We start from the raw sequence: 24,171 nt of genomic DNA on the forward strand, positions 1-24,171 counted from the left end.
ACATAGGTAGCAGAAAACAAATTGGCCAAAAATTTTAAAAAAATTCGATTTTTACATTTTTTGGGGGGGGAATTTCATATCAAAAAAAAAATGTGAAAAATAGTTATTTTTTCAAAATAAACGCTCTTTTTTTGTTTATAGTGCAAAAAGTAAAAAGCGCACAGGTGATCAAATACCACCAAAAGAAAGCTCTGTTTGTGGGAAAAAAAGGACGTAAATTTTGTTTGGGTACGGCGTCACACGACCGCGCAATTGTCAGTTAAAGTCACACAGCGCCGAATCGCAAAAAGTGGCCTGGACGTAAGACAGCAAAATCCTCCGGTGGTAAAGTGGTTAAAAGTTAAAATCAGTATTTTTTGCTAGAAAATTACTTAGAACCCCCAAATATTATATATTTTTTTTTGCAGAGACCCTAGAGCAGGGATATGCAAACTGTGGCCCTCCAGCTGTTGCAAAACAAAGTCCCATTATGCTTCTGGGTGTCATGCATGCTTCTGTCAGTCTTGCTATGCATTATGGGACTTGTAGTTCTGCAACATCTGGGAGGGCGCATATCCCTACCCTAGAGAATATAATGGAGATCATTGCAATACTTTATGTCACACCATACTTGCGCAGCAGTCTTACAAAAGCAATTTTTTTGGGGGAAAAAACTGAATTTTTGTAAAATCTTACCTGTAAAATTCCTTTCTCTGAGTCCTCCGACAGTCGCCGCCTCTTCATATTCGTCACATATGGGGTATTAGACTTTGCTCCGAAGGAGTAGCTAGGCAACAGAATATGTTAACAATAAAGCTTTAACATATCCCACCCTCAAGGGGTGGTCCCCTCAGTCAATACCCTCCTACTTCCTGCAACCATATCTCAGTTTTAGTGGAATAGCAGTAGAGTATACAATCAAACCCCAAAAGAGGGGCGGGGGCGGCGACTGTCGGAGGACTCAGAGAAAGGAATTTTACAGGTAAGATTTTACAAAAATTCCGTTTTCTCTTACGTCCTCCGACAGTCGCCGCCTCTTCATATTCGTCACATATGGGGACGTCCCAAAGCAGTGCAAACATGAGGGGGGGGGGGAAACGCATCCGCGCCGAAAGGCAACGCAGTCTCCGCATCAAAGAAGGAACCTTACCAAAGGTAGGAAACCAGCTGGGCAACAGGAAAAAACAAGTGCTCAACAGGAGCAACAACCCAGGAAAAGACAAAAAACCAGGGGATACAAAACTTATCCCAACAGCCAGGAGTCCCCAACAAGGGACCCTAGGGAACAGCCGCACTAAGCATCCGCCGATGCCTGAACATCTACTTTGTAGAATTTTGTGAAAGTGTGCACGGTCGACCAAGTCGCCGCCTTACACACCTGGGCTACAGAAGCCCCATGACGACAGGCCCAAGACGTACTCAGAGATCTAGTAGAGTGCGCCTTCACAGGCACAGGGGGAACCTTCCCCTGCAAAGCATAGGCCTGTTCAATGGTCTGCCTGATCCATTTGGCGATGGTAGAGGCCGAAGCCGCCATGCCCTTCCGAGGACCCTCTGGAAGAACAAACAAGGAGTCCGTCTTTCGAAAAGACTCAGTCGATTTAAGGTAAACCCTAATCGCCCGAACAACATCCAGAGAGTGCAATCTCACCTCCCTTGGATGTTTAGGCTTCGTGCACAACGAAGGCAAGACAATATCCTCATTAAGATGGAATTCCGAAACTCGTTTCGGAAGAAAAGAAGGATTAGGTCGCAAGACCACCTTATCCAAATGAATAACCAGGTACGGAGACTTGCAGGACAAAGCCGCCAGCTCCGACACTCTGCGAGCCGAAGTGATCGCCACCAAAAAGGCGACCTTTTTGGACAACATAGACAACGAGATCTCCCTGATCTGTTCAAAAGGAGCACGTTGTAACACAGATAGAACGAGATTCAAGTCCCAAGGGGGCAGAGGATCCCGCCTCGGGGGAACCAGATGCCGCACACCCTGAACAAAGGTGCCAACCAATGGGTTGGAAGCCACGGGACGTTGAAACAGAACGGCCAGAGCAGACACCTGACCCTTGATCGTAGCCAGCGCCAAACGCTGATCAACACCCGTTTGAAGGAAAGACAGCACACGGGACACCGAGTACGTGCGGGGTGAAAACCCCCTGGACTCGCACCAGGCAAAATAGGCCTTCCAAGTACGGTAATAAACCTTCCCCGAGGAAGACTTCCTCGCGTTGATTAAAGTATGAACGACCTCCGGAGAGAGACCCCTCTCCTTCAGGACCTCGGTCTCAACAGCCAGGCCGTCAAAGCCAGCGACTGTAAAGCAGGATGGTATATCGGTCCTTGAGACAGTAGATCGTCTCGAAGAGGCAGACGCCACGGGGCGTCGACCGCCAGATTCACGAGGTCTGCGTACCAGGACCGGCGAGGCCAGTCCGGTGCCACAAGAATCACCGTGTTGCGTTCCGAATGTAACCTGCGAAGGAACCTGGACAGCAACTGAATCGGTGGAAACGCGTACATCAGCCTGTACTGATGCCACGGGGCCACTAACGCGTCCGACGCGTCTGCCCGAGGGTCGCGCGTCCTTGCCACGAACCTCATCACCTTGTTGTTGAGACGAGACGCGAACAGGTCCACATCTGGAAGACCCCACTTCGCGCACAACATCTGGAAGACAGCCGGATGGAGAGACCATTCCCCCTGATCCAGGGTCTGGCGACTCAGATAGTCCGCCTGCCAGTTCTCCACACCCGGAATGTGAACCGCCGTTATCGCCGGGACATGAGTCTCGGCCCAAGACAGAATGTCGGCCACTTCTCGAGCCGCTCGGGCACTCCTGGTGCCCCCTTGGTGGTTGATGTAGGCCACCGCCGTGGCATTGTCCGTCTGCACCCGAACCGGGCAACCCTGCAGCCGGTCCGTCCAGCGATGAAGACAGAGACTTATCGCACGCAATTCCAGAATGTTGATCGGAAGGGAAGACTCCCCCTCCGACCAAGTCCCCTGAGCGGACAGAACGCCCAGAACACCACCCCAGCCCGACAGGCTGGCATTCGTGGTGATCACCATCCACGAGATCGGACGAAACGACTTGCCCCCGGACACCAACTGGGACTGGAGCCACCACAGAAGGTTTTCCCTGGTGCGAAGACTCAACGAGATTTGAAGATCCAGAGATTGAGGTCGCCCGTCCCACCTGGACAGGATCTCCGCTTGGAGACCCCGCGTGTGAAACTGGGCGAAAGGAATCGCCTCGAAGGCCGAGACCATCAATCCCAGACATCTCATACACGTCCGCAGAGACGAGTTCGGAACGTCCCTGAGGGACCTGACTTCCTCCCGGAGAGTCCTGAGTTTGTCTTCCGGCAGGAAGACCTTCGCCTGCACCGAGTCCAGTATCATTCCCAGATAGGGGAGACGAACCGACGGACTCAGTGTCGACTTTGGAAAATTTATCGTCCAATCAAACTCTTGCAGAGTTTGCATCGTGACAGACAGGTCCTCCTCCAGACCCTGGCTGGTCGCAGACCGAACCAGAATGTCGTCCAGATACCCCAGGACAGAAACGCCCTGGGCCCTCAATAATGCCAGAACCGGTGCAAGCACCTTGGTGAAGACCCGCGGAGCCGAGGCGAGACCAAAAGGCAACGCCACGAACTGGTAGTGATCCCCCGCAATGGCAAATCGAAGGTACCTCTGATGACCCTCGAATATGGGGATGTGAAGGTACGCATCCTTCAAATCGATGGAGGCCATGAATTCCCCCGGAACCAGGGCAGCCACCACCGACCGCAGGGATTCCATGCGGAACTTGCGAAGCCGCACAGAGCGGTTCAGAGCCTTCAAGTCCAGAATCGGACGAACCTTGCCCTCCTTTCTGGGCACGGTGAACAGATTGGAATAAAACCCCCGAAACCTGTCCCGATGAGGCACCGGAACCACCACTCCCTGAGCCCTCAGGTCCCGCACCGCCAGGTGCAGGTCCCGCAAGCGCTCTGGAGACAGCTGAAGATTTGAGGGAAAAAATCTGCTCTCCGGCCGAGAGAGAAACTCGATCTTGTAACCAGATCGAACGATTTCCAGAACCCATCTGTCCCGCACACGGGCCAACCAGGGCTGAAGAAAACCGAGCAAGCGTCCCCCCCCACCCCAAAACTGGGTGAGGGCGCCCCTTCAGGCCGAACTGTTATGGGCTGCAGGTCCGGATTGGCCGGACTTCTGTTTACCAGACCAGGGCTTCTTCTGAGAGCCTTGACCTTTGAACGGTTTGCCCTTGTAGTGCGGCCGAAAGGCACGAAAGGACCCCTGAGGGGGCCGAAAATTAGCATGCTTCTTCCCAGAAGCCCCCTTAGCCTTGGGGAAATGGGGCAAGAGAGTGCTCTTACCCCCGGTGATCCCCTTAATCAACACATCCAGGGACTCCCCAAAAAGGCGAGACCCATCATAAGGCAGATTGGCTAAGGTCTTACGTGAAGATTGGTCCACCGACCAACATTTTAACCAAACCAGGCGACGAGACAACACCGCCACGCTGTGCACGCGTGCAGCCAACGGAATCAGGTCCAGGTCCGCATCACACAGATACATGACACCCTGGTGGATCTGATCCACCATATCCAGGGTCGCCGGCGAGGCCGAATCGGCCACTAGGACGCGCCTAAGCATCTGCGTCCAACTTGCGATCGCCTGGGCTGCCATGAGAGAAGCAAACAGAGCCTTAAGCATAGAACCCGTAACAGAATAAGTATGACGGGCAAGAGACTCCAGTCTCCTATCCGTGGCATCACGGAAAACAGGGGAACCCTCTGCAGGAATCGCAGTGGCTTTGTTCAAAACCGCAATCGCATGATCCACTGGTGGAGGCACACACCACCTTTCATCAGTGGCAGGCGAAAAAAGGATAACGCAGCTTGAATTTACTTGGTACCGCAAAAGGTTTGCGCAGATCGCGCCATTGATCCTTAACAGCGCGCTGAAAATCAGCATTGCAGGGAAAAACCTGCGGCGTCCTGAGTTTCCTCTGCGTCCCATAAGCCGCCAAGGCAGCGGGGGGACACACTTCGTCCTGCAAACGCAGCGTTTGCTTAATGGAAGCAATCAACTCATCCATGATTGCAAGCTCTTCAGGCGAGCCAGGGGGAGAATTATCAACCCCCTCAACTTCAGCCTCCACCTCAGACCCCACTAGATCAAGAGAGGAGCGGGACCCCGATAAGGAGGCCCCCGCCATAACAGCCCCATCACCTTCACCCTCAGAATCAGAGGAAAGAGCAACTCTGGGCCTTTTAGTAGATTGAGCAGCCACCAGCATTTGCACCTGAGCAGCAAGGCCAGCCACAATAGTGGCTAAATCCCCCCCTGGGGGGGAAACAGCGGTCCCCTGGCTTTCCACCAATACTGTAGGAAATTTGCCCTCCTGAGAATCCATTGCCCCTGTAATGCCAGACAACCAAGGGTTAACTGCCCCTTTTAAGCAAGCGCGGCAAGCGCAGCCCACCGCACCACACTCAAGCACAATGAGACCCCCCACAGGGAATATGCAAACTGAACACAGGCAATGGATAGCAAGAACAGAAGGATAAAACCTGAGGAGACCCTCGCCGCTGCTGCTGCCTCGATCGGTGTTCCTGGAAAGAGGAAGTGATGCTGCCAGGGCGCTCTATGTAAGCCTATGGAGGCTACAAGAAAATGGCCGCCATGCATGTAAACCATGCGGCCGGAGCGAGTGTAGGCAAAATGGCGTCGTTTGGCGCCGAAATCGCCGCTCCACAGTGCATTAAAACACACATTACATTCCAATATCAGAATACATGTCAGATCGCCGCAGCGATCGCTGTATATGCCCAAACATGCCAAAAAAAACATGCCCCACAGCACACAGCTTCTCACACTGACCAGACTGACACACACAGTGTCATACAGCTCCCCCCCCCCCCCCTTGCAGCCCACAGCATGCAGCCGAGAGATAGGGAGACAAGCAGTGTGAATAGAGGCAGGTTACACAGTCCCAGACTGACACCCCCCCAGACAGACAGGTCCCCACATAGATACACTTACCTCACATGGCGTGGGGGACCCGCACAGGCGAACAAGCCGCTGCACATGAGGCAGGGAGAGTCGCATTCAAGACGCACACAAGGGGGGTTAAGAAACCGCACAGCGTCCAGTGAGGTAGCCACCTCACCAATCATCCCTGCACCGAACAGGGATGGGTCGTTCACTGTGCCAGGAGCGTTACCTGGCTGAACGCTCGATGGCAGACTGGGAAGCCACTGACCCACGACCTGCGACCAGGGGGATCAGCCCGAGACCCAGTCCGCATGATCCTCTTCATCCGAAGAACTAACTAACGCTGACAAAATAACAGCTAAGTAAAGGTAGAGAGAAAAACTCAAACAAAATTTTAAAAAGAAGAAAGTCTGGGACAGAAAGTCCCAGCACAGAGAGAGCCAGCCACTCCTGACAAGCTAGACATTAAAACTGAGATATGGTTGCAGGAAGTAGGAGGGTATTGACTGAGGGGACCACCCCTTGAGGGTGGGATATGTTAAAAGCTTTATTGTTAACATATTCTGTTGCCTAGCTACTCCTTCGGAGCAAAGTCTAATACCCCATATGTGACGAATATGAAGAGGCGGCGACTGTCGGAGGACGTAAGAGAAAAATACACTTTTTTTTATTAAAAAATAAGAAAAACAGTAAAGTTAGCACAATTTTTTTCTATAATGTGAAAGATAATGTTATGCCAAGTAAAAAGATACCAAACATGTCAGGCTTCAAAATTGCGCACACTCGTGTAATGGCGACAAACATTGGTAAAAATCTCCACAGGTTACCAGTTTAGCGTTACAGAGGAGCTCTAATTCTAGAATTATTGCTCTTGCTCTAAAGCAGTGATGGCGAACCTTTTTGAGCCCGAGTGCCCAAACCATCACAAAACCAACATTTTTTTTCAAAGTGCCAACACTGCAAATAAACTGCAGCCACCCAGGTGATGATCGCACACTCCAAGAGGGATTGTATTCAATTCAGCACTCACCCGGCTCTGGCGTCCAGTGTCTGTGTGCCTCGCAGCAGATTCTCCTTTTGTTGGTGCCTTTTGATCACCCTCCTTACTCTTCATTGTGTTCCCTCAGCACCGTCCTCTTGCTCCTCTGTGGCTGGTTAAACTCCAGGGGCTTTTGTGGCTTGGGCTCTTTCCCTCCTGAACCAGCTCAGCCTAATCTCACTCTTGTCTTCACACTCCTCTCACCTTTGCTCTCCCTTCTCTGTCACCCCTTTTTTTCCCAGGGCTCCAAGCTGTCCCTCCTCTTTTTTACAGGGCATGCTGGGGCTGTAGTTTTTCTTTAATTGAATAAAAAGGAGCCATAGTCTTCTGGGACTATATGTCCCATGGTGCACTTGTCCTGGCCCCTCATTGGTCCCTGGCTTCAGCCGCTCTGTCCCTGTCCCGTGCTGTTTGAAAGAAGAAGGGGAGTGAGCGGGGGAAATCTACTGATAGCCCGCGCTCACTTCTTCCCTTGGTACAGCGCAGGCAGTGGTGGCGGCCCTCGCGTGCCCAGAGAGAGGGCTCGGCGTGCCAGCTGTGGCATGCGTGTTATAGGTTCGCCATCACTGCTCGCGTATCACGGCAATACCTCATGTGTGGGTTTGAACACCATTTGCATATGTGGGCGCAACTTGTCTATGCGCTAGTCCTTAGGCACGCGAGCCTAAAGAAGCCCTTTAAGGCTGCTGGGCGGAGGTGATGTCTGATGTCGCTCTGGTCCTCCAGGGGCATAGAGTGGAGTGGGGGACATCTTGCCCTCACTCAACTTCCTGCCAAGCAAAAGAGGATCGGATCGTTTTCCCCACTATCGATGACTCTGGTAAGCGGTGTAAAACGGTAGGGAAGTGGCCAGAGGGGGCACCTTTCCCACTGCCCATAAAAAGTGATCCCGTGGCGAATCCACCGCTGGGACCACTTTTATGCAAGAAAGGACCGCCGGGCGCGTAGAAAAATACCGGGGTTATGGCAGCTATCTGCTGCCATAACTCCGGTATTTAACGTAAAAGCACCAACCTAAATACATGATGGGCGGTCCGGAAGTGGATATTTAAATTCAGCCTCATTGATATTCTGCTGCCATTAGCAACCAGACACATTTTCTCATGCTACTTCGGTCCGCATGTTTAGCAGACAATTTTAAGGTCTAGAATAAAACTAACATTCTGATCGTCAAAATAACCGACAGAAGCTCTACCTGAACTGGTCTGAGGATGAACCACCTTCTCCCCGTGTTGCTGATAATCCATCCCAAATGACATGTCCTCTTCTTCCTCTTTTATCTGTACAAGAAAATAATCTATAAAAACAGAAAAGAATTGTCATTCGTGTCCATATTTTTTGGAGGAGGGTATTCAAAAGGTTTTCCTTTAATAAATTTAAAACTACAAAAGCCTCCTAGAGTGAACTGATTCGCAGACCTAAAATGTTATTCCTGCCATACATTCTCCAGCTGCAGTCTGACTACACATCAAGCACACAACTATTCTATCATGTAGACAACAAAGTAAAAAGTATCAGCACATTAGTGCAAACAAGTCCTGAGAAGGCGGCTATTTAACCACTTTAAGACCAGGCCTATTTTTGACATTTGGCGTTTACAAGCTAAAATCAAGGTTTTTTTTTTTTTTTTTTGCTAGAAAACTACTTAGAACCCCCAAACATTATATATATTTTTTTTAGCAGAGACCCTAGAGAATAAAATGAAGATTGTTGCAATGTTTTTATCACACTGTATTTGCGCAGCTGTCTTCCAAACGCAATTTTTTTTTGGAAAAAATTCACTTTTTTTAATTAAAAAATAAGAAAAAAACAGTAAAGTTAGCCCAATTTTTTTCTATAATGTGAAACATAATGTTACGCCGAGTAAATAGATACCCAACATGTCATGCTTCAAAATTGCGCAAGCTCGCGGAATGGCGACAAACTTGGGTGCATAAAAATCCCCATCCCCACAGGTTACCAGCTTAGAGTTACAGAGGTCTAAGACTCAAATTATTGCTCGCGCTCTAACGAGTGCGGCGATACCTCACATGTGTTGTTTGAACACCGTTTACATATGTGGGCGGGACTTCCATATGCATTCGCTTCTGCGCGCGAGCTAACGGTGACAGGGCGCTTTTTTTTTCTATTTTATTGATTATTTTTACACAGTTTAAAAAAAAAAAAAAAGAATAATTTGATAATTTTTATTCCTATTACAAGGAATGTAAACATTCTTTGTAATAGAAAAAGGCATGACAGGACCTCTTTATTGTGAGATCTGGGGTCAAAAAGACCTCACAAGTTCACACCAAAAAAAAAAAAAAAAAAAAAAAGAAATCGGGCCTTTAAACCGGTTGCTAGGCAACGACGTTTGACGTCACTCCATTCCTCCAAGACCAAAGAGTCGAGTGAGGGCCATCTTGTCCTCAGTCGACTTCCTGTCTCAGAGGATCGAGGGATCGGATAGTTTTCCCCGCTGCCGGCGGGTCCGGTAAGCGGGGAAAACGGCCGGGATGCAGGGGGGGGGGGGGGGCACCTCTTCTGCTGCACCGTAAGAGTGATCCCGCGGCGAATCCGTCACTGGGACCACCCTTATTTAAAAAGCCGATCACGCGCCGTTTTAAAAAATACGGGGGTTAGGACAGCTATCTGCTGCCATAACCCCAGTATTTAACGTCAAAGTACCGACGTAAAACTGTGGCAGGCGGTCGGTAAGTGGTTAAAGAACACAGTTGCTAGAAGAGTGCCCGCTGAATACAAGACAGAACACAAATTAATGAAGTTCTGGATTCTTAGATACATCAATAAAATAGAATTTCGGGATTTAAACTAAACAAGGTGGATGCAGCATCGGTCCAAGGCTTTATCTGACCCCCACTGCCTCTACTCTGAATACTAAGCAATCAAAGACCACTGCTGATTGCTCAGTCGGACTTCATTGAGCCAATGACTGTCAGTCAGCAGCTCTCTGCTCTGCCACCCCCCCCCAAAGCTCACTGGAGAGCTGGGCTGTGGAGGGGGTGGCTCAGTCTCCCAGCGGCTCACTGAGAGGCTAAGCCAGCTGCTGGTCCAGGCATTTGGGTGAATCCTGACATTAAAGAGGTTGTAAACTCGTTAAAAAAATTTTTTTTTCTTTTACAACCTGCAAGAGAAAGACATAATGAGCTAGTATGCATCGCATACTAGCTCATTATGAAATACTTACCTTAGAACGAGCCCCCGCCGTGCCGCTCTCTTACCTGTATGACGAGCGACATGTTCAGTCGCCCGTCTTCCGGGATCGCGGCATCCGGCCATCGGATTGGCCGGAGCCGCGGTGACGTCACTCCTGCGCACGCGCGCAGGAGCCGACGGTCACGGCACGGGGCTCTGAAGGAACGGCACGATCAGCCGTTCCTTCAGAGCGCATGCGCCAGTGACGTCACTGGATGCATTAAAGGTAAATATCTCCTAAACCGTACATGTTTAGGAGATATTTACAGTACCTATAGGTAAGCCTTATCATAGGCTTACCTATAGGTACAACTTCCTGAGGAGGGTTTACTTCCTCTTTAAGCACTTTATTAGCGAGATTTACTGCGGCAGGGTGGCTCTGCTGCACATAATCCCCTAGATCTACGTGATTATGTGCACACGGACTCGGCGGCACATGCTCCTGCTGTGATTAAACCGCAGGAGGAGCAGCACGATCACCACCGGCCTCCCACGATCTTCACAGAAAATGACAGGAGAGTCGCCTGCCTATGTAAACAAAGCAAACGGCTCTTCTGTCACACATGCACAATGAGATTGTGTGTCTCAGCTAAGCAGAAACACTGATCCCCCCCAGTTAGTAAGCACAATTAGGCATACATTTAACCCTTTGATCACCCCCAGTATAAACCCCTTCCCTGCCAGTCATTTATCAATAACAATGCATAATATTTAGCACCGATTACTGTATTAATGTCACTGGTCCCCCCCAAAAAAGTGTCAAAAATGTCAGTTAGGGGTCCGATCTGTCCGCAATGTCGCAGTGCCGCTAAAAATTGCTGATCGCCGCCATTACTAATTTAAAAAAAAAGTCCAAAAATCTATTTCGTAGTTTGTAAACGCTATAACTTTTGCGTGAACCAATTAAAATATGCTTTTTTGGGATTTTTTTTTTTTTTACTAAAAATATGTAGCAAATAACAAATTGGCCTAAACTGTTAAAAAAAATTGATTTTTTAAATTTTTTTATTGGGAATGTTTTATAGCAAAAATAAATATATATATATGGTTGCTCTTTTTTTGTTTATAGCACCAAAGGCAGACCATAGATACATCTATGGTCTGCCTTTGGTGCCATTGGGTGCTTGAGATTACCTGCCCACACGTTGGGGGATTACATCAAGTGTCTACATCGTGCAATATTTCTGTGGTCTGGTAAGAGGCTTAAAGCGTCCTTGGGTGGCTTGCTGATATCTGGTGTATGTGGACCTAATATACTCTGCTGACTTTCTATTTCAATCTGGTAAGAGGCCTTACGTTTGGTGACGGTTTTCACCTTCTCTATCTTTGGGATAGAAATACACGTTTTGCTGATTTATCTGGTAAGAGGCTCTACGTTTGGTGGCGGTTCTTTCTTCCTTTATCACTGGGATTAAATACACTCATTACGCTTATCCTTTGGTAAGCGGCTGCACAATCGGTGAAGGATATTCACACTATATGTGGCGGAATACTCTTTGACCAATTTGATATAATTTTCGGTACGGTATCACGCTATGGAATGTTTTTTCTTTTCTTTTATGTGATATACGGTTATTTACATCGAGTATCCAACGCAAGAACTCCATTTGATTACCTTGGCATGTGAACTTACCTCATCATATGAATCTTGCAATTTAAAAATTGCCCTTCCGGTAAGCACAATTCCTATGGGACCTTTGGAGGCTGTTCAAGATCCTCAAACACTATTAGTCACAATCTACGTTTAATTTTGGGACATTTACTAGTCAGACATTTGTTTTTCTTTCATACAGCGCGACTTATTATATTGCATATTTTAGGGGTGTGGTCACACTTGAAGTCGCAGCTTTAAATTTTCTGTCACCTTTAGCGCGGTTATAACCTTCTTTCATAACATCATAAACACTTAAACACTTTCCAAAAACAATTAGATCTTGTGTTTTTTTTTTTTTTTACAACTTCAGCCCAAGGGTTTTACCATGGTTAAGTGTCACAACAGTTTTGGTGAAGGTCCTTTTTTGTTCCAGCAGGACTGTCCCCTTCGTAGAAGTCTCGGCAGAAGTTTTAGAGGGGGAAAGGAGTATATCAGATGGTACTGGCTGCAAGGAGCCACCAGTGCGTTTGTGGCATTGGCCAGGGAATCCCGACACCTTGCCACGAATCTCTGCACTTTTCCGTTGAGACGAGAGGCCAAACAGGTCCACCTTGGGAGGTCCCCAACGGAGACAGCTGATGAAACACCTCCGGATGACAGGACCCTTCTCCTTGGTCCAAAGCCTGTCGACTGAGGTAATCCGCCTGCCAAATTATTCACCCCTGGAATATGCACAGTCGAAAGAGCTGGAATGAAACGTTCCACCCACCTTAGAATGACGGCCACTTCCCGAGCTGCTAGGATACTTTTCATGCTCCCTTGGTGATTGACATTTGCCACTGCCGTGGCATTGTCCGATTGAATCCGTACCGGACACCCCTGAAGACGAACTGTCCAATGGGCCACACAGTCTTATCGTACCTCGGCTCAACAGGATCAGAATGTCCGGAGACTGGATTCCTGTTCCACTTGGCAAAAATCTCCTTTTGCAGAGGTCTCGTATGGAACTGTGCAAACCGAACCGACTCTAAGGTAGACACCATCAGTCCAATTTGGTGGACGGCACCAGAGAAAACTTCTGTAAATTCAGAGTCCACCCGAACTCCTGCAGAGTCCGCACAGTTATGTCCAAGTTGTCCCGTAGAGCAGTCAGAGAATGCTCGTAAAAGATTGTCCAGGTACCCCACTGTCGCAACAATGCCAACACCGGGGCCAACACTTTCGTGAACACCGGAGGAGCTGAGGCGAGACCAAAATGTTAACGCCTTGAATTGATAATGCTCCTAGCCCACGGCAAAGCAGAGAAAGCGCTGATGTCCAACATATATTGGAATATGGAGGTAAACATCCTTGATATCGATAGAGGCCAAAAGATCCCCTTGATGAAGGATGCCACTACCGAATAGGTGGACTCCATCCAGAACTTCTGTACCCGCACAAAGCGGTTCAGGAATTTGAGATCCAGGATTGGACAAACTTTGCCTTCCTTCCCGGGAACTGTAAACAGGTTTGAATAAAAACTCCGAACACATTCCGAGTTTGGAACCGGTACAATCACTCCTTGCAGTAGCAAGTCTTGAACCACTCCGAAGAGACCACACAAGCGGTCTGGGGGTCAAACGCCGGTTGGAAGGGAAAAAAGCTCTCTGGTGGATAAGACCGAAAATTAGATCTTGTAGCCTGACCAAATCAGCTCGTGGACCCACTTGTCTTGAATCAAAAAGGTCCACAGGTCCAGGAAAAAACTAAGACGTCCCCCCACCCAAGATACGGGTGAGGGCCCCCCTTCAGGCAGAAGCGGCTTGTTTGCAGGTCAGGAAGGACCTGCTCTCAACTTACCAGGCAAGGGCCTCATGGAACCTCCGGAGCCGTTCTGAACTGATTTGGATTATCTTAAGACCTGAGGGACGACAAAAAAAAAAACAAAAAAACACTTATGAGCGGAGAAAAAAAAGGGACCATGTCTGGGACGAGACTCCTTGCCCCTGGAAGTCTGTGGGGGGGGGGGGGGAGGAAGAGTATTCCCTCCTGTGACTCCCTTAATGATTTCATCCAGGGAAGACCTAAACAGGGAGATCCGCTAAGGCCTTCTTGGAAGCTTGGTCCGCAGACCAGCATTTCAGCCATATCATGTGCTGAAGGACCACTGCTATCACAGACAGCCTAAAAACTAAGCGAGCCACACCCAGAAAGGCGTTGCAGAGAAACTGCAACCCCTCGATCAACTGGTCCGCCATCTGCGCAAAGGCAGAGGGAAGCTGTTCCCCATTCCAGATCCTGGCACAAAAGCTTAGCCCACTCCGTTAAGGTCTGGGACACCAAGGCAATGGTGAACACCGGCCATAAAAAACATGTGCCGAATCAAGGTCTCTGCCTTCCTATCAAAAGGGTCTTTAAAAGCCGGAGACCCCTCCACCGGAATCGGGGTGGATTTGTTCAACCTGGAAACCCAGGAATCCACCACAGGTGGTACCGTCCACTTTTTTAACAGGGACGCTTAGGAACCACCACATTGCATTTAGGATAACCCCACTGATTCAGCCGACGCAGCAGCATACTCCATTTTTAGTTTCCAGCACTGATGCAATCAGTGCCTCCACCAGTGCTTTTTTCATGCGCAACTGTAGTGGAATTGGAATCTTCCTCACTATCAGAGCACTCAGGGTGCGTGGACGCAGACCCAGCAGGATGACTCGTGTCGGTCAGATCTGAGGAGACAGAAGAGGCAGGTGAGGGCGGTAGAGGCTTTTTGTTGGTCCCTTTTTTGCAGGACCAAATCAACCTTGGACACAAATGACTCCACAGTCGACTCCACAGTCCCCGCCATGGCAGGCAGGGTGGACTGGGACCCAGAAGGGCCAGCCGCTTCTGAGATAGGATCAGGGGTGAAATTTGCTCCAAGGACTCCATGTTAACCAGGGAACCACACAGGCAATCTGGAAAAAAGTGCTAACTGACCTCCGCCGCCACACTAGCAGAACTACAAGTCCCAGCACAGCTGAATCGCAATAGCAGAGAGAGGGAGATCAGCCTAGGGCACCCGCAATAACTCACCACCCCCGGTCAGCACAGAGCAGAGCGCTGAAGCTGTACACCATGCAGTGAGCAGAGAGAGAGAGGAAGTCCACGAGTCAGCACTAGAGGTCCACCGCCACAGTCACTGCCCAAAAAGCTCCAAAAACATGGCCGCCGTTCTATTCAATGGGAAACTACAGGAAACATAGCCGCCGAATACATGGCAAAACGGCGGCTCCCAGGACCCATAGGAGACAACTGTACAGTAAAGGGGGGCCCTGGCAAACCCCCCCCCCCCTCACAGAGCTCGCTCAACACCCACAAAACGCACCTGAACAGGTATGGCTGCCCCCTGGGGAAAACAGGAGGGGTGGACAGATAGGGGGTGGTCCACAGGGGACCCTGACACATGGAAGGGGGGGGGGGGGCGCTGTGCCGAATTAAGGGAACCCGGGGGTCCGACCGTCCCAGGGAGGGGCCCACGTCCACCCCGAAAGGCCACCAGGCAAGGGGGGGGGCACTACTTACCATACCATGGAACCGGATGGGCACCGCTCCAGGCAAACCCCCTCTCCATCGGAATGGGGTGTTGCGGGCCAGGAGGCACACTGCGACTCAGGCCTGGACCAGGTCCTATGCGTCCTCGCAAGACGTTTAACTCGCAGGCCAGCCCCCTTTCAGTGGGGCTATGTCGCCACCGATGTAGTGCAGAACTGAGGTCTGCATGCACTTGCTGGCGGGACTGGGGAGACCTTCAGGATCGAGCATATACAGTCCTTTGCCCAGTCCAGCAGTTGATTGTAGTTCTCACAGGAAAAAAATAAATAAAAATAAAAAAATCAGTGTAAAAACAAAAAAATGCTGGGACCAGAGATCCCAGCAAGGAACTGGGTCCTTACTCCTGACTAGGCAGCAAAAAAAAAAAAAAAAAACTAAATGCCTATAGCAGGAAGTGGGAATATACCCCCTGGGACTGCCCCATAGGCGTGGTAAAACTTTTACTTGCCTAGTGTCCTACTCCTGTAAGGGGCAGCATAACCCAATAGTCAAGAAGATTCCCTGAGCTGTGTCCTTCAAAGAACGAAAGAGAAATCTAAAATTTCCTCATCAGTTTAGGCCAAACATGTATTCTGCTACATATTTTTGGTAAAAAAAATCCCAATAAGCCCAAAAATGTAAGTGTCTACAGACTATGGGATATTTTTATTTATTTTTTTACTAGTAATGGCAGCGATCTGCAACTCCAAGTGGGACTGAAATATTGTGGGAGACATTCTGACACGTTTGGGAACCAGTGACACTTATACAGTGATCAGTGCTAAAAATATGCACTGTCACTGTACTAATGACACTGGCTGGGAAGGGGTTAACATCAGGGGTGATCAAAGAGTTACCCGTGTGCCTGAGCAATGTTTTACTGTGGGAGATGCTTTTACTAGGGGGAAGAGATAGATCCTAGCCCCGGCTTTGCAGACACAACGGATCCATGCCTTCCCTCCTGTCTTCTTTGTTTACATAAGCAGATTGCAGTTCTGTCTCTCTGGCCGATTGGCTCCCGCTGTGTATAATCACAGCGGGAGCGAGCCTCCAGCGGTGCAAATTCCCACCCCTACCCAGAAGTGTGGGAACACACACACACACACACACACACACACACACACACACACACACACACACACACACACACACACACACACACACACACACACACACACACACACACACACACACACACACACACACACACACACACACACACACACACACACACACACACACACACACACACACACACACACACACACACACACACACACACACACACACACACACACACACACACACACACACACACACACACACACACACACACACACACACACACACACACACACACACACACACACACACACACACACACACACACACACACACACACACACACACACACACACACACACACACCCCTGCAGCAGTAAAACTGCTATAGGGCGGTCACTAAGAGTAATTTCCATGGTTTTGGAGGGAGGGATTCCAACAGGCTTTTAAAGGTGTTATGGTCAGGTGGCTACATAAAGTGTACATAAGTACCTGGACTCACGGCAGGCGAGCTGTCTCTCTCCTCCAACTGCTGATCGCCCACCATTACATAACGCTTGTCATCACCTTCAAGCTTCACCTCAATTTCAGGCTTCATGTTGTGTCCTACGGAGAAAAAAAAAAAAAAAAGGCCGCTGCACATTTAGTTTCTCAAAACCACAAAAGATATAATGCAGCAGTTGTTCAATGCCCAAATCCAGGTTTGATTTAACAAAGGCGCTATTCATGCTTGTGCGACTTCTCATGCACCAGTGGACACCAAAGTCGCATGACCAGTCCTCAGTCCATTCTTTTTAATGGCACCCGTTCATATCAGTATGACTTAAATTAGAACTAAAGGCAGAACTTTTTTTTTCTGATAGAGGGATTAGAACACTCCATTTTTATTGCGGTCTGTCTCCATTATGGAGGTTCACCCTCTCCTGTTGAGTGCCCCCATAGCAAACAGCTGGCTATGGGGGCACCTGAGCCAAGTCACAACTCCCGGTGTCCATGTAGACACGGAGCTGTGGCCCGACTCTGCCCTTCTTTCCTGATTAGCTAACTGACTGACAGCAGCAAAAGCTAATGGCGCTGCTGCTGTCTCAGCCAATCCGGAGGAATAGTTCTGGATGGCCGAGACACTCTTAGGCATCACTGGTGAGAGATGGGGCTCAGGTAAGTATAAGGGGGTGATGGGGAGACTGCTGAACACTGAAGACTTTTTATCCAAATACATAAAATGCATTAAGATAAAAAACCTAACTTTACAACTCCTTTACTGCAGTGTTCCAGCTGGGAAAAAAATAAAATAAAAGTCAGCAACTACAAATACTGTAGCTGCTGACTTAATATATAGCCACTTACCTGTCCAGGGAGCCTGCGATGTCGGCACCCCAGCCGATTTTCAGATTAGCTGTCAGGTGCTGCCATTCATTTTAAGGGAAACTGGCAGTGAAGCCTTTCAGCTTCACAGCCTTTTCCCTACTGCGCAAAGCATGCTGCACCTTGTAATTATTGGGGGGCAAACTTCCAAGGGATGGCACCGTGTCCCGGAAGTGGGGAAGGGTACCTGTCAAAAACCAGGTACCAGTTCCCCCCTCCCCCCTGAAAGGCACCGGAAATGGGGGGGGGGCGAGGGTAAGGAAGCAGATTAGTGGAAGTTCCATCTTGGGTGGAACTCTGCTTTAATTTGCAGGGATTTCCTCACTACCCGTTTGGCTATGGGACAGGAAGTGAAGGGAAATCTCTGCAATAGGACACAAATGCCGAAAAAAAAAATCCGACAGGGGTTAGTTAGAACCCTTCCTTACTCATCAAAAAAACAAAAACAGACAACACACTTTTGCCTATAGTTCTACTTAAGAGTCGCAGTAACTGATGTGACTTTTGATGCGACTTTTGTCCACAGAATGTAAAGTCAGATCAAAGTCGCACTGGAAATCGTGTGACTTTGGAGATGCACTGATGTGAATGTTGCCTTAACTAGTTATTTTGGACCAAGCTATTTCCTTCACTAACAGATGCACTTGCTGGGAGCGTTGTATAAACCATACGTAACATCCGTTCCAAAAAGTTTACTGAGATGTGTTCCGGGAGCAGGACGAAGACTTCCTGTCCCTTTCCTGGAACAAAATCGAGTCGAGCGCTGCACAGCCATTTAGAGCAATCTGCATTTTCTGAATGAATACAAGGCTTCCTCTGATTTGTGGAGGTGGAGAATATGACGTCATCCACCCAACTCTCCACCTCAGCCAGAGGAAGCCTTTGATAAAAATCGAAGGCTTCCTTTGAATGGTTGAGCAGCACACTGAGCTTGGTCCAAATTAACCATTTAAAGTCCAAAACCTGGGAAAAATGTATTTTTATTTCTTAGCAATGGTGCTAAAGGAGCAGGGCATTGTAGCTTCCTACCCACCTGGTCACTGGGAACACACGTACATTAACATGGGAAAAGATCTAGCAGCTCACGTGTTACTGCCAATCCCGGATGATGGAGCCAAAACTTGTAGTTTAACCACTTTAGCTCCGAAAGGTTTACCCCCCCCCCCCCTCTTCATGACCAGGCCATTTTTTGGGATACCGCACTGGGTTACTTTAACTGACAATTGCGCAGTCATGTGACACTGTACCTAAAATAAACCGTATGCGCTTTGTTTACCCCAGCTTTTTCTTTTAATGGTATTTGATAACCTTTATTTTGAAAAAAAAAATTTATATAGAGATAGATATATATATATATATATATATATATATATATATATATATATATATATATATATATATATATATATATATTACATATATATATATATTACTTTCTACTATAAAACACATTTAATAGAAGAAAAAAAATTCAATTTAGGCCAATATGTATTCTGCTTAATTCAATTTAGGCCAACCAATATGTATTCTGCTATGTTTTTGATTTAAAGAAACAAATAAATCCCAATAAGCGTATATTGAGTGGTTTGTGCAAGTTATAGTCTATAAGCAATGGGATATACACTGGAGATAAAATTAGAGAACAATGTACAATTTCCTAAATTTCAAGGTCATTGCTTTGTCCTATTTGAAATGATCTAAAAAGGCGTAAAAGGGCAGTTATATTAAGCATATTTCATAAGTTACATATATTTTGAAGCACAGAATAAAAAACCTCAATGAGATTTGAAAAAGAACATTGATGAAAATTAGAGAACACTTTCATATACCTCCCAGTTGTTGGTGTTAATCTGGCACTCTGTGCTAATTTATTTAATTATCTGACAAACCCAATTTAACCACTTTACCACCGGAGGATTTTGCTGTCTTCCGTCCAGGCCACTTTTTGCGATTCGGCGCTGTGCGACTTTAACTGACAATTGCGCGGTCGGGCGACGCCGTACCCAAACGAAATTTACGTCCTTTTTTTCCCACAAACAAAGCTTTCTTTTGGTGGTATTTGATCACCTGTGCGATTTTTACTTTTTGCGCTATAAACAAAAAAAGAGCGTTTATTTTGAAAAAACAACAATATTTTTCAAATTTTTTTATATGAAATTCCCCCCCAAAAAAATTTAAAAATCAAATTTTTTTTAAATTTTTGGCCAATTTGTTTTCTGCTACCTATGTTTAGTAAAAAAAAAAAATCGCAATAAGCGTATTTTGATTGGTTTGCGCAAAAGTTATTGCGTTTACTAAGGGAAAGATTTCTGTCATTTTTGGTGTTTTTTTTTTTAACGCGTAATGGCGGTGATCTGCGATTTTTTTTGCGGGACTACGACATTGCGGCGGACAGATCGGACCCTTGACTGACATTTTTGACACTTTTGGGGGTACCAGTGACATTACTACAGTAATCAGTGCTATACATATATGCACTGTTACTGTAAAAATGACACTGGCAGGGAAGGGGTTAATTTTATTGGAGAGGGAGGGGTTAATGTATGCCTGGTGCTTACTGACGTGTGGGGGGGGGGAGGTGACTGAGTGACAGATCGGATGTCCAGCTATGCTGAACTGTCAGTCCCTGTCACTATGGAGATCCGCCTGCTGTGTTTACACACAGCGGGCGGATCTCCAGACTCGATCCCCGACGATCGGGGCAGAGCAGCGGCAATCGCCGCTGCTCCTCCGCTGGCCCGACTCCCGCTGTGAATAAACACAGCGGGAGCGAGCCTCCGGCGGCGCACGAGCGCCGCCCACAAGGGGCGGAGTCCAGCGACGTAGGTCTACGTCCTCAATGGGCAAATCGGTTCAACACTGCAGCTGTGATTGCTCCCCAGTTCAGGGCTGAACAGACAGAGTAAGGATCTGTCTGGTCATACAGTGTCTCACCGCTAAGAGAATTTGGATGGAAAGCCCACTCTACAGTGACCATATCCCTCATAAAACAGAAAGAATCAAAAGGCTAGAATAACCTTTGCTGAGGAGCATGTTGTGTGGACAGAGGAGAACTGGTCCAAAGTTCACTTTAGTGATGAAAGCAAGTTAGATTTATTTGGGTCCGTTGGAAAACATTATGTTCGTTGTCAAACTGGAGAAAGACTGAACCCTAAGTGTGTAAAGAAGTCAGTGAAACGGTGGAGGGGGAAGCGTCACGGTTTGGGGAATGTTTTCTGCAGGAGTTGGGCCTCCTATACAGCTACATGGCAGAGTGAATGCAAATGTTTATCAGAACCTTCTCTGACAACATGCGGTTCATTCCCTGCGTTCATCCCCCAACCAGCCAGCAATTTTCATGCATGACAATGCCCCCTGTCACACAGCAAAATGGGTAAAGCAGTTATTTGAAGCTGAAAGCGTTGAAGTAATGACATTGCCAGCCTAAAGTCCTGATCTAAACCCAATAGAAAACCTCTGGAAAATTCTTGGTGACAAAGTTATGTCCAAGAAACCCACTACAGTCACCGAACTGTGGAAGAGACTGGAAGAGTGAAACAAAATCACAGCAGAGCAGTGGAAGAGACTAGTGATGTCCTGTGCAAAAGCAAATGTGCCGAAGTCATTCAAAGCGACTTCCTACTGATTGTAATCTTTTTTTGTACTACAATCATTGCTATTCTCTAATTTTGATCATGGTTTTTTTCTACAAAATAAAGTTTTTGTTTTTTTTTTGTTGAAGTGCCTTGGGTATTTTGAAAAACACGGTTCTATTAGGGTCCATTCACACTCGCCATAGAGTAGTACAGGACCCGTTCTAATAGGAGCGACACAAGTCGCTCCGACTTAGAAAAAGGGTCCTGTACTACTTTGGGGCGACCTGGAGGCGACGTGCATTGACTTCAATTATATGAAGTCCCTGCAAGTCGCGCCGAGCAAGTCGCGTCGCCCCTGTCTGAATGGGCTCTTAGCGTGTTTTTTGTTGAGCAATGAAGATTTCTGAAAAAAATCAAGTGTTTATAAAAATTGTTCTCCAGTTTTGATCTCCAGTGTATTTATGGTATATTTATATTTTACCAGTAATGGCAGGTGATCAGCGACTTCTAGCGGGACTGTGATATTGTGCAAACAAAATTGGACACCTGACACTTTTGGGAACCTGTGACACCAATACAATGATCAGTGCTAAAAATATAGATGGTCGTTGGACTAATGGCACTGGCAGAGAAGGGGTTAACATTTAGAGCGATCAAGGGGTTAACTGTGTGGCCAACATGTGTTACTGTCTGTGCTGTTTTTACCAAGCAATGGGCTATTTTTACTTCCTGCAAAGTTGGAAGAAGAAAAAAAAAACAGTACACTGCTGCTGTCTGAAGAGAGCCCTGTGTGTGTACCTACATGGGGCTCTCTTCGGTGCCAGCAACCAATTAGTGGCTGGCATCTACTGACTGGTTGGTTATGTAGCCAAACGCAGCACAGCCAGGGCGGCGGGTGCGATCCACACCCTGGCGCGTGGATCACATGCTAGGTACGTGACCCAGCGTAGAGCAGGCGCCCTGCCGCAGCATATCTACGGTGGGTGGTCGTAAGGTGGTGAAAGATGTAATGTAGAGGAAAGATACAATATCATCCTTACCCTCCCCTACAGCCACAGAAGCAGGGAAACGTGTACACTTGGAAACATGAGAGTCCAGTTTAATCCCTTCCAGTAACCCCTTAAGTGGTCTTAATGCTAGGAAGCAGGACAAGCTTCTCATCACATGATCACAGATTCATGAAGGTCACATGATAAACAACCTCTCCTGCTGCCTCCGGATCTGAAACAGACTGGCAGCTGTCTAAAAGCTCGGCCACTGCGATGGGAGCACAGAGTTATTAGGCTCTTAGCACAGAAACCTTAAGCCCCGTACACACGCGTCGAAAATTGGCAGGGAATTTTCGGCCAACGTCCGATCTGCCGATTTTCGGCTTGTTAGTATGATGCTTCCGACAACCAACTCTGACTTTTCGGCCGAAAAAAATCTGGTGTGCAGACTATAAATTTTTTGTTGGCCGTCAACACAACGGCCGATTTTCGTGCAGTCAGTACAGATTTCGACAGGGAAAAATCTGATGAGCAAGACTGGGCATTCTCAGTGAAGAAAAAACACAAAGAAAACAAACCAACACATGACATCACTTCTGAAATAGAATTTTGTTGGCCGAGAAAATTCGTGTGCAGTCTAGGCACATTCCAACCAACAAAACACAACTTGGACAAAAGTCGGACGATCGGTCGGCCGATAATCGTTGCGTGTGTACGAGGCTTAAGTCTCCAGTGACTCGTAGGCCCACTTGCCACACACATGCATGTTTTTTTTTTTTTTTTAAACAATAGGTTTATACTTACCTGCTTGAACTGCACAGAGCGGTCCCAAACCTCCCTGGGCGCCCGCTGGCGCTGTTGGCTTCTATCTGGTGAGTGTCCCCATAGAAAGCGGCTTTCTATGGGGGCACTTGTGCAGGCCCACTCCCGAGCCTTGCTGTCCGTGTCTACAGGTGCAGACTCGGCCCTGCTCCCTCATCACTGGCTTTTAAAAAAAAATGTAAATACATTTTTTCGAATTTTTCACAATAGAGCAAAGCTGAAACAAAAGTGAAACATGAAATTTAGTATGTACACATCAAATGACATATGAAAGTGAAGCGAATTAGCAATCAAGAATCATGAGTGATTACAGCGAACAAAGATAAATAGATAATGGCTGACCGATATAAACAGATGCATGCTTTACTGGCTTTAACTGACAACAGCGGGAGCCAAAATGGCACACACTGCCTCAGCAACGGCCAGGAAGAGAGGGGAGAGAAGAGCAGCAGATGAGCACCTGGCTGGATCAAATGAGGACTTGTGAAGGGGTATATGAAAGCCTAAACATTTACTTTAATGCAAGGAATGCACTGAGGTAAAGAAAAAAAAAATATATATTATTTATATATATATATATATATATATATATATATATATATATATATATATATATATATATATATAAAAATGTTTAGGCTTTATTACTACTTTAATAGGAAAAAAAGCGTGGGACATTTAAAACTGATCACAGATTCCCCGTTAGCATATTTTAGTCTACCTGCCTATGTATTTGGAGGTGTCTGGAGTTCGGATTTCAAATCTCAAAAGTACTATATAAAGTCTGTATAATAATAAAGAATTAATAAATAAGGCCCAAAAAATACCTTAAAAAAAAAAAAAAAAAAAACAAACATGTTATTAGGCTTTCTAGACTCTAAGGCTACGTTCACATGTGGGCGTAGCGGATTGCGGGCAGAATCACCGCGATTCTGCCCGCGATCCGGAAATCATTGCAAATCGCGGGACGCCTGTGCGTTGCCCGTGATT

The 24,171-nt window shown here is 47.4% G+C and overlaps 1 protein-coding gene across 1 annotated transcript in view; it reads right to left on the minus strand.

Annotated features, from left to right (window-relative positions):
* LOC309559952 (uncharacterized protein) overlaps positions 1 to 24,171 on the minus strand; it is a 72,516-nt gene that overhangs the window by 11,784 nt on the left and 36,561 nt on the right. Inside the window, exons 6-7 of the mRNA XM_082263429.1 lie at positions 16,923 to 17,036; positions 8,223 to 8,324 (exon numbers count right to left, since the gene is read on the minus strand). Of these exons, the coding sequence (XP_082119555.1) occupies positions 8,223 to 8,324; positions 16,923 to 17,036 (216 nt within the window). The remainder of the gene's footprint in view (positions 1 to 8,222; positions 8,325 to 16,922; positions 17,037 to 24,171) is intronic.

This window comes from Pelophylax lessonae (genome assembly GCF_965119305.1).
Source record: "Pelophylax lessonae genome assembly, chromosome: 7".
NCBI lineage: Eukaryota > Metazoa > Chordata > Amphibia > Anura > Ranidae > Pelophylax > Pelophylax lessonae.